Source organism: Centropristis striata, chromosome 15, assembly GCF_030273125.1.
Source record: "Centropristis striata isolate RG_2023a ecotype Rhode Island chromosome 15, C.striata_1.0, whole genome shotgun sequence".
NCBI lineage: Eukaryota > Metazoa > Chordata > Actinopteri > Perciformes > Serranidae > Centropristis > Centropristis striata.
Window position 1 is genome coordinate 34278069 of NC_081531.1, and position 15946 is coordinate 34294014.

Consider the following 15946-nt stretch of genomic DNA (forward strand, 5'->3'; position numbering starts at 1 on the left):
TTGAATAAAAACTCATAATACTCACTCCTCTGTTTCCACTATTCTGCTGCTGCTCAGCAGGTCTTCAGGGAAAGAGTTGTTGACGAGCCAGTAGATGAGTGTCACATCTTTACAGCCAGCATACGCTTCACAGTGAAGAAACAGCTGCTTACCTTTAAATCAGAATACAGTATGGCTTCAATAACCAATAACAGATTCTGTAAGCAGCACACTTTGGTTATTTTTCATGTGGAAAAAGTTACCTGGATGAGCTTTTATTTTGACGTGCTCTGCCCCAATGATCTTTGGAGATTCCACCTTAGAAACTGCAGAACAAATTCGGAGTTAGCACAAAAATTAAAATTGCATAATAAAAGTAGATAGATATACTTTATTTATCCCAAGCTGGGAAATTACAGTGTAGCAGCAGCACAATTAAACACAATTAAATAAAAAGAACAACCTAGGCATACTTCAAGCAATAAAATATAAAAAAAACAATAAAATATAAAGTATAAAATATAAAAAATATAAAATATAATATATAAGTAAATATATATATATATATATATATATATATAAATATATAAGTAAACTTGTCACCAATAAAATATATTGTACCTGGGGATCCATCTACAAGCAGCAGACACAGGGATCCCAAAGCTGTAACAGAGACACAGCATATTCACAACCAAAGCCAGAATACAGTAAACATGACTGATGTTAGTATAAAGAAGTGTTATTACCTTTGACTGCAGATGACAGATTCATGTTGACCGTTCCAGTGAGAGCTCCTTGCTGTTGACTGCCCATGAGATTACTATATATACACAAAACCGTAATTCACTTCCCTACACCCACTCAAAACACGACGCATATGCTTATGATACTTAGGGGATTTCCTCATAAACTAGCCCACGCATGTTTTTGGCAGCTTGTTGACACACACTGGTTACATAAACCAAACATGCTGACTAATTTTCAGCTTTCAGTCTTGTGATTGCCACTGTTTTAATATGCAAGGTCATCCAGTGGGCAACTACTAAATAAAACTCAAGGATGCATGGATAAAGACATGTACACACAATCTAAAGCATGTTGCATTTATTAACAGATCCTGATCAAAACATTGACAACAAAATGATCAAATTGGTCTTGTTGTACACAGTCCCTTTACTGTAAAAGGTGGTAGAGAGGTCCAAGTAGAAGAGAGTTGGCATCATGAGGCATGTACCTGCAAAAACCAGCCACCTTCCCTCAACTTTGGACTAGAAAATACACATATAAAGGGACCTCGGGTTGATCAGATCACATAGAAAATAAGTATAACCACCATCAGCACTCGCACTAAGTTAAAGGATCATTCTACAATATTTGTTTTTCCCCTTTTCAAATTCATCTTGAACAGTTGAGGGTTTTTAGTTAAGTTGCTAACTGATATCGGAGCTTTGGTCTGTGTTTCCTGGGTTCACCAAAACTGAAAAAATAAAAATAAAAGAAAACAATCACCCTACTTACCTCTAGTGGTATTAAGCAGGTAGTTTGAAGTCTAACAGGCCAAGATTTGTGATATTTATCTCTGAGATTTATGCTGTCACAACATAGAGGACATTTTACAGCAAGCGCCAAGGTTTATTTTGCAATGAGCCGCTCGCTGTACATTATCAAGCTTTAACATGGCTATTTACTAAAGAAAACTAACCAAAACATTGACAAAAAATATATTGATTTGAAAATAATTTTAGTGCTTTAGGCTAAAGGAAAATACAAAAAAAAAAATATTTTAAAAATCAACTTTTATTTGTAGCACAAATGCCAAAATTGACCAATCAGAATTAGGTATTCAACAAAGCCATTTATCAAAATAAAAAAATTCTATATTTTTGCATTGTGGCAGCAGACATTTTTCCTAAATCAATAAAATAATGTCACATCAATATTTTGTGTCAAATTATTAATTTCTTTAATAAGTAGCCATGTAATAAGCGAGATAATGTACAGCGAACAGGTTACCATGGCGAAATAAACCCTGATGCTTACTGTACATTCCACCTTACAAATTAGTGCTCAGCATTGAAAAATGATATTTTGTCACTCCAGAAAATCTTTAACATTCCTCAGAACACACTCATCAGTGACTCATTCTCTGTTAGAAAGTAGTTTCAAAAGAAAACACCTGACACAGCCAAACTTAAACAGTTTCAAATATGTGTGGTGGGATGCAACTACAGGTAAGAATTTGTTTTTTAACTTGAAATTTGTAAACTGGCCCTTTAAGAACAGATAGTTAATTGTATGAATGAAAACAGAAGACCTTGTTTAGACGGTGTCCACTTTAACCCATTGATGCCTGGAAAGCGTTTACGTCGTTTTGTAGTATTTTGTATAAGCTCTCAAATACTTTTTGAATTTCATTTCTATCTGCTACAGAGGCTGAAAAATCTATTATTTAGTAGAAGAGTTCACACTTTTTTTTCCAGAATTTTTCCAGAATTTCCAGAAAATTAGAGGCTTATTTTAAAATCGCCCAGCGGTTTTTCAGGCCTCAATGGGTTAAAATCATACAAACGTAGTGAAGTGAGACATGGCTTTATGTTTGGCCCGTTGGTATGGATGAGTGTGCATGAAGACATTTTGGAATCCTGTAACATCCGGTTTTATCTGCTCAACTACTGTATGAGGAATCCTCCGTTTAAACAGGATTACCACTTTTTCCCCATGATGGCGACGCCTCTCGTCACATGACGCATGACTGGAAACCCTCACTAAAGTCACTCCAATTCAAACTGTGAAATCTATGTCAAACAGCTACATGAGTCATTACATACTAGACACAGTGGCGACTTCACTCCAGGGGAAGTGTCGATACTGTGTACATGTACTTTCGAGGCACAGGGAGTGATTTCTTACGTTGACTTCCATTCGGTCTTTACTTAAAAAAACTCCAAGATGATCCTTTAATTAAGAATTAACAAACACTTAAGACATAAATTAGTAAAAAGCACCTCTCTAATGATTTTTAGAACAGTTTTACTAGGTCAAAAGATGCACAAACCAATGATCAAGGTGTGACGCTTTGTGACGCAAATCCTGGGAAATTGACAGATTATCAATAAAATTCAAATGAACTGTAAATACAGATATGTGGCTATAAATATATACAAAAAAAGTATAGACACATTTTATTGGTATTTTAGTTCAATGTTAGGCCCTCAGTCTTTTGAGCCAGTGCACATCTTCTGTATGGCGTGTGTGTCCGTTTCTGTCAGTCGCAGGTCATTCTAGACCCAGGACATAGTTGATGCCTTGCACAAATCCAATAATAACAGGCTGCCAGGCCACCAAGTACCGAAGCCAGTCTAAAAGTTGTCCATACATGACATGTGGTCTCTCCCAGCTAAAGAAAATGGGTCAAGGAAAAAAAAAAAAACTTAACAGCAATCACAAATGGTGAAGTTGGTGTAATGGGTGCCCATATAAAGCCTTAATAACTGGTTCATAACAAGTGGTTTCATATGACCCTGAGGAAGAGAAACCACTTTCAGTTTCTCTAAATGTCATTATTTATCAAATAGAGTTGCACAGTTGTCTGAAGTGTAAACTCTGAGCCACAAAAAGGAACAGGAACTTGTTAAACAACCTATAAATTGTCCTATCTTGTTCCAAATGTTCCACGTACAATAATCTGTCTGAAAAATCCACCGAACACTGCTGTCCCAACTTCCCTTCTGTTACAAGAACAACGTCTTTCTCCAGTAAGTTGGCATGATTGGGTTTCCTGAACGTTGACTGGATGTGAAAATGCCCAATTCTGGTTTAAACCTACTTTTAGGGGTGTGCCATATCGTATCGTTCACGATAATATCGGTATATTTTTTTTATGGTTAAAAAAAATGCATATCATGATATTGGCAACGTTCCTACTTGTTGATGAAGTGGTTAAAGTAGTTTTAATCACAAAAAGCTACTTACTCCCTGTCGCTAAACACATGCAGCTTTCAAAATAAGAGCACAGTGTGTTAAGAGAATCCGCCACAGAATTTACAAGAAGACTGTCAAAATAAGATGCCTTAAATAAAACATATAAGAACCTTTATTCTCCTTTACAATATTTCATTAAAATATGCCCCCGGAACCCCTAAATGGTTATTTTTATTATTTGCTTATACTCAAGAGTCAAGAGTAAATTTTTTTGTATTTGGCAACTGTTGAGATTTGCACTTCACACTACATTTTAGATTTTTATTTATTTATACATTTTCTATATCTTTTTAGGTATCTCCTAATATCTTCAAGAATATCGTTATCGCAAAAAATGCCTGCAATATCGTGATATTCTTTTAGGGCCATATCGCCCAGCCCTACCTACTTTCACTTTTTTCTATCTTCCACAAAGCCTGTGCATGCACAGTACTACATATCATCTCTAAAATTACAACAATTAGGACTCAGGAACTGTTAGGATATAAACAAATTAACCAAAGTGAAATAATGCAGCACTGGAGAAAAAAAAAATCAAAGCTAAAGTTTAGATAATAAAAAGGATACGGGTTACTGAACATCCTCTTCAGATCCACCTTCTCTTTGCAGTAGGGGCACATCTGCTTCTTTCCCACGATGCACCATCCTCTTATGCAGAACTCATGGAACCTGGACTTGGGGTTAAGGTTCAGCACTGCAATGTGTGAGTATCTGTTCAAATAGCAGCTTAAAATTTCATTTCTATACAAAGTTTACTTTTTTGCAGCTTATTGCTGAAGAATATATTAACATATAACATATAAAATGCGTCGGCATTGTCTATCTACCTGATTGATAAACATTAATATGTAAAAATAATAATAATTCAGCTCCTCAGTTTTGAAAAGAAACATTAGTACTAGGGCTGTCAAATGATTAATTTTTTTAATCGCGATTAATTGCAGAATTTCCACAGTTAATCGCGATTAAAATCTGTTATTTCGCATTTAAAGGCAGTTTTAAGCCCATAATGTAAATCATTTGTTACCATTGTGTCTTAAATGGGAATCAAATGAACACAAAGAAAGAATTTCCTTTTTGACCTTTTGTATTTTCTTTCAAAAAAGTGCCATGTAGACGAACTTAATACACTGTCTACTTCAAATACAGTTTTTCAAATAAAGTACCACTTGTCTATTTCAGAATAAAAAATACGGCTTAAGCAAAATGCTACAACAGTGTGGTCATGAAACCATTGCTTCAAAAATAAATAATAGCAAAAAGGCTTGCGATTAAAATGCGATTAAAAATTTTTTACGCGTTATGGATTGCATTAATCTAATCTCGATTAACGCGTTAACGATGACAGCCCTAATTAGTACATTATATGGACAGAAAATAGCATGCTTAAGTGGTTAAAATACAGACAACACGGATGAGTAAAAGGTGCTAAGAGTAAAACTGATGTATAAAAGTTTTCTGTATTTTGTTTAAGGCCCTGATGAGGCAGAGCACAGATAAGCCTCAGGAGACTTTTGACAACAAAGCTTCTTGCTAGCTGCTCTTGCACCTCGTGTTTTTCTGCTGTACGAGCCTTGCAATTTCTGCAGGAGCACCCTAAACGCTTCAAGTTAAAACCTTTAACTCGAACGTGCTCGATGTCATTTGGATTTTCACTATTGTCCAATCTACAATTTACAACCTGCAAAAAACATTTTCTGTAAAATATTCTATTTTGTATAGTATTCTTTTCAATGTATTTTCTACTTTAACTTCTGTAGCTAGGCACGATTGTGTATGTGACACATACACATTTTACATTTTAAATTAAACTCTCATAATTGCTATAACACAACAATTTGGGAATTTTAGACTAATGCCAATATTCATATTTGAGGGATACAAAAAACTTCAACAGTATTACAGTGTTGCTGAGGAAGCTCCAAAACTGTAAACTTTCTGGCATTTTTCTGCAATTAACAATTTGACAGTAAAATTACCGGTAAATAAAGTGACGGCACATCTGAAACAGTAAACGTAAATGGGAAGTTCAATTATTATGAAGACAAATAATCTGTAGCAAATAAAACAAATAGTTTTCCCTTTCTGCCAATAAAGTTATATCAAACCAATATCAGCCTGCTGTTATATTAGATGGGCTCTATAATTATTACCCTAAGCTTGCAATTCTCTATATAAATCCATGAACAGTTGCAGGTTATCTGCAGTGGACAAAGCATGTGATAACCATGGGGGAAGTAATACAAATTGAGATGAACAGACTGTCCTAATGTCAACGGTCTGACATAAAGGTCATGTAATCTTTGCCAATTCCCTTTTGGGCAGCTAATTGAGTACGCAATACAGTTCCGATACAAAACTGCACCTTTTATGGACATGAAATTCTCCATTGTACAGCTCAACTTCTCATTTTTGTTCAAAATATGTCAAGGAAGGATACACATGGTTGCAGGACAATCTGTACGTGTTTTCGATGATCCCCTCCTCACTAACGTCTACAAGGATGGGCTGACCGCACACAGCACAGATAGTGTCAGAGAGATGCTTTGTGGGCATGCCGGACGCACTGTAATACTGAAAAAAAAGAGAAAGAAATTAAAGTGAAAATCATATTTTAGCTCGTTACCTACAAAGCAACCTGGTCTCACAGGAATCCGTGAAATAGCCACGGATTTCGCTTAACTCAAAATCCGTGGAATAGCCACGGAATCACTCAAATTTCCGTGAAACTGACACAGATTTCGCTACAATGAAAGTTAATGACAGTCATATCCCGTGGCTATTCCAACATACAAAGTGATTATGTACATTCACGGAGTGAAAATTTAGAAAATAAAACATATATGTTCTCGCTAGAAATGTGATCAAAATCCATTTTTATGCAGAAAATAGGTCAAAATATTGATTCTTTCACTAAAAATGAGAGAACTGTCCGCCATGTTTTTTCTTCTGACCGCCGGGACCTTGAAAGTCACGTGACTTGGAACACGAATAGCCACGGGATATGACTGTCATTAACTTGCATTGTAGCCAAATCCGTGTCAGTTTCACGGAAATTTGAGTGATTCCGTGGCTATTCCACGGATAAAAACATCTATAAAAAGTAATTCCTACCAGTTGCAGTCGCTATAATAAATAGTGGCCAGTAACACTGTACCCCACGTCATTCATTCTTTTTATTGATGTTGTGTGTTTTTACTGAAGTGTTGTTGTTTTATTTTATTTATTTCACTTCATGTAATTGTTGTGTGTTCTGCATGAATTTTTATAGCCGTGTCGAAAGAAACATTTCTGCTCTGTTGAACAGACAATAAAGATATATTCTATTCTATTCTATTTTGAGTTAAGCGAATCCGTGGCTATTTCACGGATTCCTGTGAGACCAGGTTCCTACAAAGATACATGCAGTGCAATCTGTCCACTTACCCCAACCGTTGAAGCCATGAAGTCTGCACACATTTCTGCAAAATCCCTTCCCAAGACCCCGTAGTACAGGCCGTAGAACAGTAGTGAAACGCCAAAGTCCATTGCATCCTCTGGCTTTATCCTGGACAGAAAAGGGCACTGTATGGAAATCATGGCTCAGTCTGTGTTTAACTTTAACATAGTTAAAAAAACAGATATGTCTGTTTTTATAGTGTCAGTGTGTGTACCAAAGGTAATATTTGTTTTAAATTCTTGTATCTTATTGCCAAGCTTATTTATATTTTTCCTAAATCAAAACACCTTTTTACACAGATGTCTGTGCGTACAAAAGCTTAAAATCGATTTTGATGTAAATCAAAGAAAAATAAAGAAAATCGAGAAATCTAGGCCAAAGGTTTTGTCCAAAATTCAAGGAAGTATTTAGGTAAAATGGCATTTCTAGATAGGAAGTGGAAGATTGCAGTGTCACATAGGAAGCTTTAAAAGTACTTTCCTGATCTGAAAAAATAAATAAAATCAGCGTACATTCTGCAGAAATGTGCTGCTCACTGCGTGTAAAAAAAAAAAAAAGGATGGGTTAAATGAGGTTGAACTTCCCCATATCCTCTCCCCTAATAAGGCAATCTTAATCTCAAGTGGAGCAGACAATCCCACAGCACACTAAAAAAATGAACAAACAAATAAGTCCTGTTGTCAATTTACAAGTGTCAAAACAATTGCACATATAACATTTAGTAAATTTAATATGAAAATTGTAATTATAGAAGTCGATTAAAAAAATGCTACCCTTGCTAGTCAGCTCCAGAGATACCAATCCGTGTAAACTAATTGCAATAAAAAATGTATTTATGTACACAATAAAAAATACAAATTCATATAATTTGCACTGAATTGCCTTCCTAATTTAGCTTAAAAATATCAGCATCGGTAACACTTTACAATAACCAACTAAATAATGTTTATAGATGGTTTATAACCCAGCTATTAACCATTTACAAAGTGCTATACATATTTAATCGTTAAATGTTTTCAACCAATTTATTAAAAGGTATATGAATCATTTCAAAATCATTAACATACTTAATATGGAGTTAAAAATACTAAAATGGGTGCAACTAAAACTATTTATAAACAATTCATTATAATTTAATTGTTTGTTAATGGTAAAGTAACTATAAACGTACATTAATAGACATGTTTATAAATAAATATACATCTATTTGCCATTTATACATGATTAAGTTAGTTAAACATTAATAAATTATATATTTACCATTCTAAATGGTCTATAAACAGTTTATAAATGATGATTAAACATTAATAAACTACCTGTTTACCGTTTATAAATGATGGTTATTGTAAAGTGTTACCTCAGCATCTGTTGGATATTAATGTAAACAAAGGCAGGTTAAAAAAACAAAATGAAGATAAAGATAACATCTCTTAAAACAAGAGCAGGTTGGAAATATTTTGATTTGCTAGAAAATGGAAATAAGACCGAATCCATTCTGTGGTAGATTACCACAGAAGAGAAGGCTGCTGGTGCTAAAGTCAGCTCACCTGTATGACATCATTTACAACCTGCAGTGATTCTGTTCAGTGTGTAAAGATCATGCAAAAATGTGATTAATGATGTCAATTAATTTTTTTCTTCCTGACAATTTTTAACCTTCTATATTAAATTTTACCGCGTTTTGACAGTCGTCTTGCTTTTAGATGTCTAATTTTAGATTTCTGTTTACACGTCAGGGAAATAAGTGGTAAGGAACATCCTTAATATGGAGTCATATGACCTTACTACAGCGTAGTAAGTGACGTCTGGAAAGTCTGAACCGACTAGAAGGCGCGGCTCAGTGCTCAGCCCTTTGCTCATTCAGAGGCTGTAGTGAGTGGACTACTACGCTAGACTACTTGACTGGCTCTGAACTGTATGTGAATATAATTTTATTCGATGCTGTTCATTTCTATCATGCAATGTGTTAATTGGTTGTATGTCAGGTGTGAACCCTGGGAAGATTACCAGGCCAAATAAACAATAAACAAATAAAACAGCCACAGGCCACAGGCCACAGCCACACCAAAGCTAAAAACTTTCACTTCCTTCTGTGGACTCTGAAGGAAAAAAAGTTAAAGCTCTTTTGCATTTCTCCACTTGGAACCATTAGTCATTTCCTTGTCTGAAGGGAAGTTTCTGCGATACCTACGCATGTTTTTATGTCATTGCAAAGGATGATATCTTACGGTGGAAACGTATTTATAAGCATCACATGATGTCACTTTACTTCTCATACAACCACTTATCTTTCTTTTTTTAAGATTATTTTTTTGGGCATTTTTACTGCTTTATTAGATAGAGACAGATAGAAAGGGGGAGACAGAGGGGAGGACATGCAGCAAAGGGACCTCAGGCCGGATTCTACCAGTGTGAGCCACCGGGACGCCCGTCAACCACTTTACTTTCAAACAAATGAATGAAGGATGAACTATTGATTATTGAACACTATAAAGCAGGCTGTAAAATATTGTTATATACTCCTAAAATGTTAATCAAATTCTATAAACCTGATAGTTGATTGGTGCTTTAATGCATAAAAAGACAAGCAACCAGCCAGTGTAAAGCTATTAATGAGGGATTCAGATGACTGCACTGTTTGACAGCAGTGATGACCAGAAGAGATATTAAAAAAGGCAAAACATCATCACCTAGTGGCAGCTAAGTGCTACATGTGGGACAAAGATCAGGAAGAAACAGAACTTTATACTTCCTGAAATGACAAGCAGGAAAAGATGACTACTTGTCAAAAACAGCCTGTAGTTTGAAGGATTTTACTTCCAAAAGTGAGTCAATATCCCCTGAATAATGTGTTTTACAGTTCATTTGGCACCAGTGAAATTATAAGGAATTGACGATACATACCTGAATATTAGGTTTATACCAAAAAGTGTAAACATGACGACACTGTAGCCAACTATTCCTGTGGCGTAGCTGATCTTGTAGAGGAGGAGGAACCACTTATACACCAGCCTGCCATCAGCAAAGAGAAGGGACATGTCAGAAATTGAAAGGGACAGAACAATCTGCTGTACAAAGGCAGATTGAACTGTCATTTACAGGTAACTATGCGTATTGATACCTTGGTGTGGTGCAGGCCAGCGGCTTGCGGGTGGCACGGAAGGAGATGTAGGCTGTGATGACAGAGAAGATAAACCACGTGCTCAGGAACCTCCACCAGTGAAGTTTGGTAGTAAAGTAGAGAGGAACTACCCACATCTGGAACAGAGTCACCAGCTACAAGACAGCAGAGCGGACATGTAAATAAAAGATGCATGTACACCAGAGAGAAAAAGTGATCAGCATCAGACATTATGTAAACTTAAAAAGACAGACACTATTGACAACTTTTCATATTCGGATAGTTTGAGAGGAAAAAAAGGAAAATTAAATAAGTAATGACACATACATACAGTACAGGCTAAAAGTTTGGACACACACCTTCTCATTCAATGCGTTTTTCTTTATTTTCATGACTATTTACATTGTAGATTCTCACTGAAGGCATCAAAACTATGAATGAACACATATGGAATTATGTACTCAACAAAAAAAGTGTGAAATAACTGAAAACATGTCTTGTATTTTAGATTCCTCAAAGTAACCACCCTTTGCTTACTAGAATATAAGACATGTTTTCAGTTATTTCACACTTTTTTGTTAAGTACATAATTCCACATGTGTTCATTAATAGTTTTGATGAATCACAATGTCAATAGTCATGAAAATAAAGGGAACGCATTGAATGAGAAGGTGTGTCCAAACTTTTGGCCTGTACTGTACATGACACACACACAAATTATTGTAATTATGTGTCTTCGTGGAAGTATCTCCAATTACATACAGAGCTTCAACATGTTGCTTACATTGTATGACTTTGGATGTCTCTGTTTCCACTGCACCAGGACTAGCTGGGCCACGACAAGGGTGACTATGAGGATCAGTACCATTTCTGCGTGCATGGCCTCATGGCCTTTGTGTATCGCATGCATTCTTGCATGCTCCACCCTGTGCAAAGAGAAAGAAACACATACTCAATTAATGCTATGTCGCTAGGAGCAATACAATGTCTGTTTTCAAAACAATGCAAGTTAGGCGTGCCCTTAAGGGTGTAACATACAGCTCTGAACATTGGCGTCACCTAATGGCAATGACTGATAAGTATGAAATGTGAACTTCAATAATACTCTTAACTAATATGTTACTGTATTCCGAGACTGGCCAAACATCACAGTTTACAGTGTTTTCTAATCGGTTTATCATTTGTCAGTGGTCCGTGCAAAGAAATTAATTTGCCTAATCTACAAGCTACAATTCTACAATTTCATTTAGCAGACGCTTTTATCCAAAGAGACGTACATTTGAGAGTTGATACAACACAAGCAAAGACGAAGTAAAAGTCAAAACACACGAGTAAGTGCCATTGGTTAAGTTTGAGTCCATTAGGACATAAGTGCCATTAGGTAGTGCATACGGACAGTGCATACAGTGCTTGTTTTTTCAATTATTATCTAAGCTCTCAGTTAGGATGTATGGATTTATTTTCTTTACCCAAAACCTTGCGTACATATCACGGGGCTGTGTAGTGGCAAGAATCTGACAATAAGATATATTTGATTTAATCATTTCACAGTATGAAGAACACAAACCCATATGCATAACATGGTTTACTTTTTTATGCAGTCATAATAACATCTTAGCAGTCATTTTTGTGCATTCTGTCTGCTAAAAATCTTTGCATGTTAATTGTGTTTTTGAAAAGCAGTGCATAAACATAATATTGCAAAATTCAAATGTGTGAACATATTTTCTTACACCTGTAATGTATTAAGGAATGGAAATGCTTGTAAGTGTAACTCAGCGCCCTTGATTGCAAAATCTGAATTTTCGGCAAAGATACTAACCTCGACCTCTCCTCTGGTGAAAGCTTGGACAGATCCACCTAAAAGGGAAAAGACAAAACAATGAGCATTATTGTTGACTTTTTAACCACATAACCAGCTGAACCATTTTGAGGAAAATTACAAACTATCAGGAGGAAATATTTCTGTAGTTTGCCTTTGCAGAGTGCACTTTATTAATTAAGTGTGACTTAATTCAAACACACTCAGCGTGGTTAACTATTCCCTCCCAAGTTGTTGGACTTGTTCAGCTACTTACTCATGACTGAAATTAACACTTTTGTTCTATTCTTTTTTTTGTAACCCTTCTCTTGCTATAAGAGCTTGAAGCTATGAACACTCAAATCGCACATCCTGTAAAGTATGATGCCTTTTCTTGTTTGAGTTATATTTTGCCCCTTTTTGAAACATAAGAAAATGAACAGTAATAAGACTAGAGAACCAATCTGTGCTACTATCATGTATGTGAAGAGCAACATTTGATTAAAAAACGTTATTCTGCAGATGAATAGGTTTTTGTGAATGCTCTCTAACAACTTTGTCCCTACACATTAAGGGACAAGAAAAAAAAAGTCATCATGGCTCTTTAAGTCCCCTTGTTATAGATTTATATTCAAACCAATTACACTAAAATCATAAGTGAACCAAACACAAGAATCTAATGTGTATTTTGCCGGGCTGTTGTGATGCCAGTCATGCAGCTATTCCGCCTCTGCTGCACATTTAGTAACTACACCTCCACATGACTGTAATACCTCTTATCACTTGTTTTAGTTCACTCTGTGGTGTCTCTTACACACTGCGAGTTCCTCTGCACCCCAACGTATGATTTCTTTGAAAGACCGCCAAAAATACACCATTTATCGTGGAAAGAAAATGGGAAAAAATTAGGCATTGTGATCAAAATTTGAACATTTGAACAGCTTTCTTTGAACGCATCATAGGTCACAAAAGTGTCTGTTAGAAATACCAAAGCAAAGCTTAAAATTAGATATTTCTGTCAAAAATCACTTTATTCTACATGTCTCATTTAAAACATTGCCAAAAAGATTATGCATGTGTGTGCAATTCTTTTCTCCAATATTCATGAAACTTGGAAAAGTGTTGCATACATCAATTCCATAATAAAACATTTTTTACAGAGAAACTGACTCAACTTGTTCTTCTCTTTTTTACAACTGATGTCATAATTATGTGTATTCTGCACACAATATATTTTTTAGAGTTATGCCTTCTAGCCATGATTGTGCTGATCCCTAGAGGTGCAGGACAATATTGGAGTATATATGCTACATAGTAAAAATACAAGGGCACTGTGAGCAAAATGTAAAAAGAGCAAAAACAAAAAAGAACGCCCAGAAACGGATTGGGGTTTAACCCTATAAAGCCAAGTGTATCATATTAGATACAGTATTTTTTGAGACCTCTACATCATCAAAAACCTGATGTATACATGTGTTGAAGATAAACAAACTGAGCAACAAATTGCACAAAAATACCAGATGTAGCAAAAATGATATGCAGGTTCCAAGAGTGGATCATTCATTGCTGCATTAAAAAACTTCATATCTGCAGATGTATGATGTTGTGTTATATGGAAAAAATATGTATTTTGCATGTTTGAGGAAAAAGGAAAAGTTAAAAATGTTGTTGTTTGATGTTTTTGTTAGTTCAAGAAAAACAAACTGTGAGCAACAAATTGCACAAAAAGACCTGATGTATCAAATATGACACAAATTAGAATTCATATATGCAATTTATTTATTTTTTAAAATTCGTCAGCAAGTTAATAAGCACTCGGTTTTAAAAAAATTGAATTTTCTGGCAATTATTTCATGGTTCAGGCTTTATAGGGTTAAGAGGGTTGAATTCAGTTTAATATCCGGGTTTGGGTTGACAAGAAGACTGAAATCGTGCAGGATGTGCTCTGGTTGGCTTCCCCTGGCTTGACACTGATACACACTCTTACACTCTTGGCCCTCGTCACAGGGGAGACGTGACCTTTGAACCGGTCAGCCACATCACCTTATTTGTACAATTTATTTCTGAACGTATCAGTGAACCTTCGGTAATGAATAAAGCTATTATACATTTAAAAGAAATGTTTAAAAAAAAACAGCGTCTGATTTAGTTTTGAAAAGATGGAAGCAGTTGCTGGATATGAACGCTAGCCGGCGAATTAGCTTAGCTTAGCATAGCTAAATGATTTCAGGGCGTTTTTTTGCTTGCACTGCGGTTTTGTCTAATGATGCGCAATCAGTTATGCACAATAAACAATGTATTTTTATCATCCGGACTCAATTACTGCCTTGCACCAGCTGGTTAGATAGCAGCTAGCGCTAACGTTAGGCTAACCCGTCTTTAGCAGTTAGCTAACACAGATACCAGCTGCCAGCTGAAACTCTGGCGTAAATTCATCCCCCGTCTATTTATTTTCTGCCATAACACCTGGCTGTGGTACGTAACTCTCACCTGGTGGGGTTCATCGTGATGCTCCAGCCCATGGTCGTGCTCTACACCATCAACTTCCACCTCAAACACCCCGGCCATCTTCGGAGTGCTGCTTTACCTTTCCGGATCCATTAGCATTAGCAACAACCCTAAGAGGGTATGGACGGACCCATAGGACGGACCAAGGGGGACAGGAATCTACGTCATTTTGTAGTCCGGAGCGATTTTACGATGACGTGTTTGTAGTCCGCCCAGAAAACCAACGGAAATGGCGCGATTTTTTTGTAGTCCAAAACCGGATATAGTGTATATTTGTATTAATTATTTTTTAAATCTCTATTTTATTTAAGCTTTTGTATTTTTCTCTACATTATTTTATATATTTCTTTTATTATGTGGTACTTGTTGTTAACATGCCATGACATTTTGTACGTGATTCTTTGTCAATAAAATTGAAAAAAATAAAAGAAAAGAAAAAGTATTTGTAGTCCAAAAAAAAAAAACCCTAAGAGGGTCACATCCGGTCTTCTTTGGCTTTTTTCTCCCCCTTCAAAATAAAATTCAGGAAAAAATGTAGGTCAAATGCCCCCAAAAAAAAGAGGAAGAAAAGAGGGAGGGGAGTGCGGCGAACTAATGTAGGTCTAATGTAGGTCAAATAATAAATCTGTCACTTGGGTTTATTTGTTCATCAACGCTCTAAAGTCAAGTTATGGCTTGCAAGTATGCCACTTAGAGTTGAATAGCCTAAAGAAATTCCAAGATGGTAGATTTTATGCATTTAGAGACAGCTATTTAAAGATATTAACTTATCGCCATTTGTGCTTGGGACCACGTTAAATTAAAAATCAGATGCTGAACATGAATATCACTAATAACAATACACTTCTTATTGTCATATTTACTGCATTTGTTGTTTAATTTCATTTTCATTTCGATAAGATAGAACTTTATTAATCTTGAAGGAATTATTGTGCCAGGTTGCCACAAAACTACAATAAAATACAGTGAAATAAGAATAAGACAATCATATAAGTTAGTAAAAGGTGTCCAAATAATTGCACATGGGAAGTAAGATTGCAATATTGCCCATGGAGAAGTAAACGGCAGTTTTCCAATTATTTGTAGCCTTGTTGCTTCATTCTGAAGTGCTACAAAA

General features: G+C 35.7%; 1 protein-coding gene across 1 annotated transcript; it reads right to left on the reverse strand.

The window, feature by feature from the left end:
• Positions 1 to 1068: 1068 nt before the first annotated feature.
• On the reverse strand, positions 1069 to 14939 carry rnf121 (ring finger protein 121). Its single transcript, XM_059351051.1, has 9 exons — positions 14812 to 14939; positions 12343 to 12380; positions 11305 to 11446; positions 10521 to 10675; positions 10304 to 10411; positions 7387 to 7507; positions 6401 to 6534; positions 4528 to 4629; positions 1069 to 3376 (listed from the first exon to the last, which is right to left on the reverse strand). Exons 1-9 carry the CDS (start codon positions 14887 to 14889, stop codon positions 3256 to 3258), a joined length of 999 nt encoding a protein of 332 aa, XP_059207034.1. The 5' UTR covers positions 14890 to 14939; the 3' UTR covers positions 1069 to 3255.
• Between the last annotated feature and the right edge of the window lie 1007 nt (positions 14940 to 15946).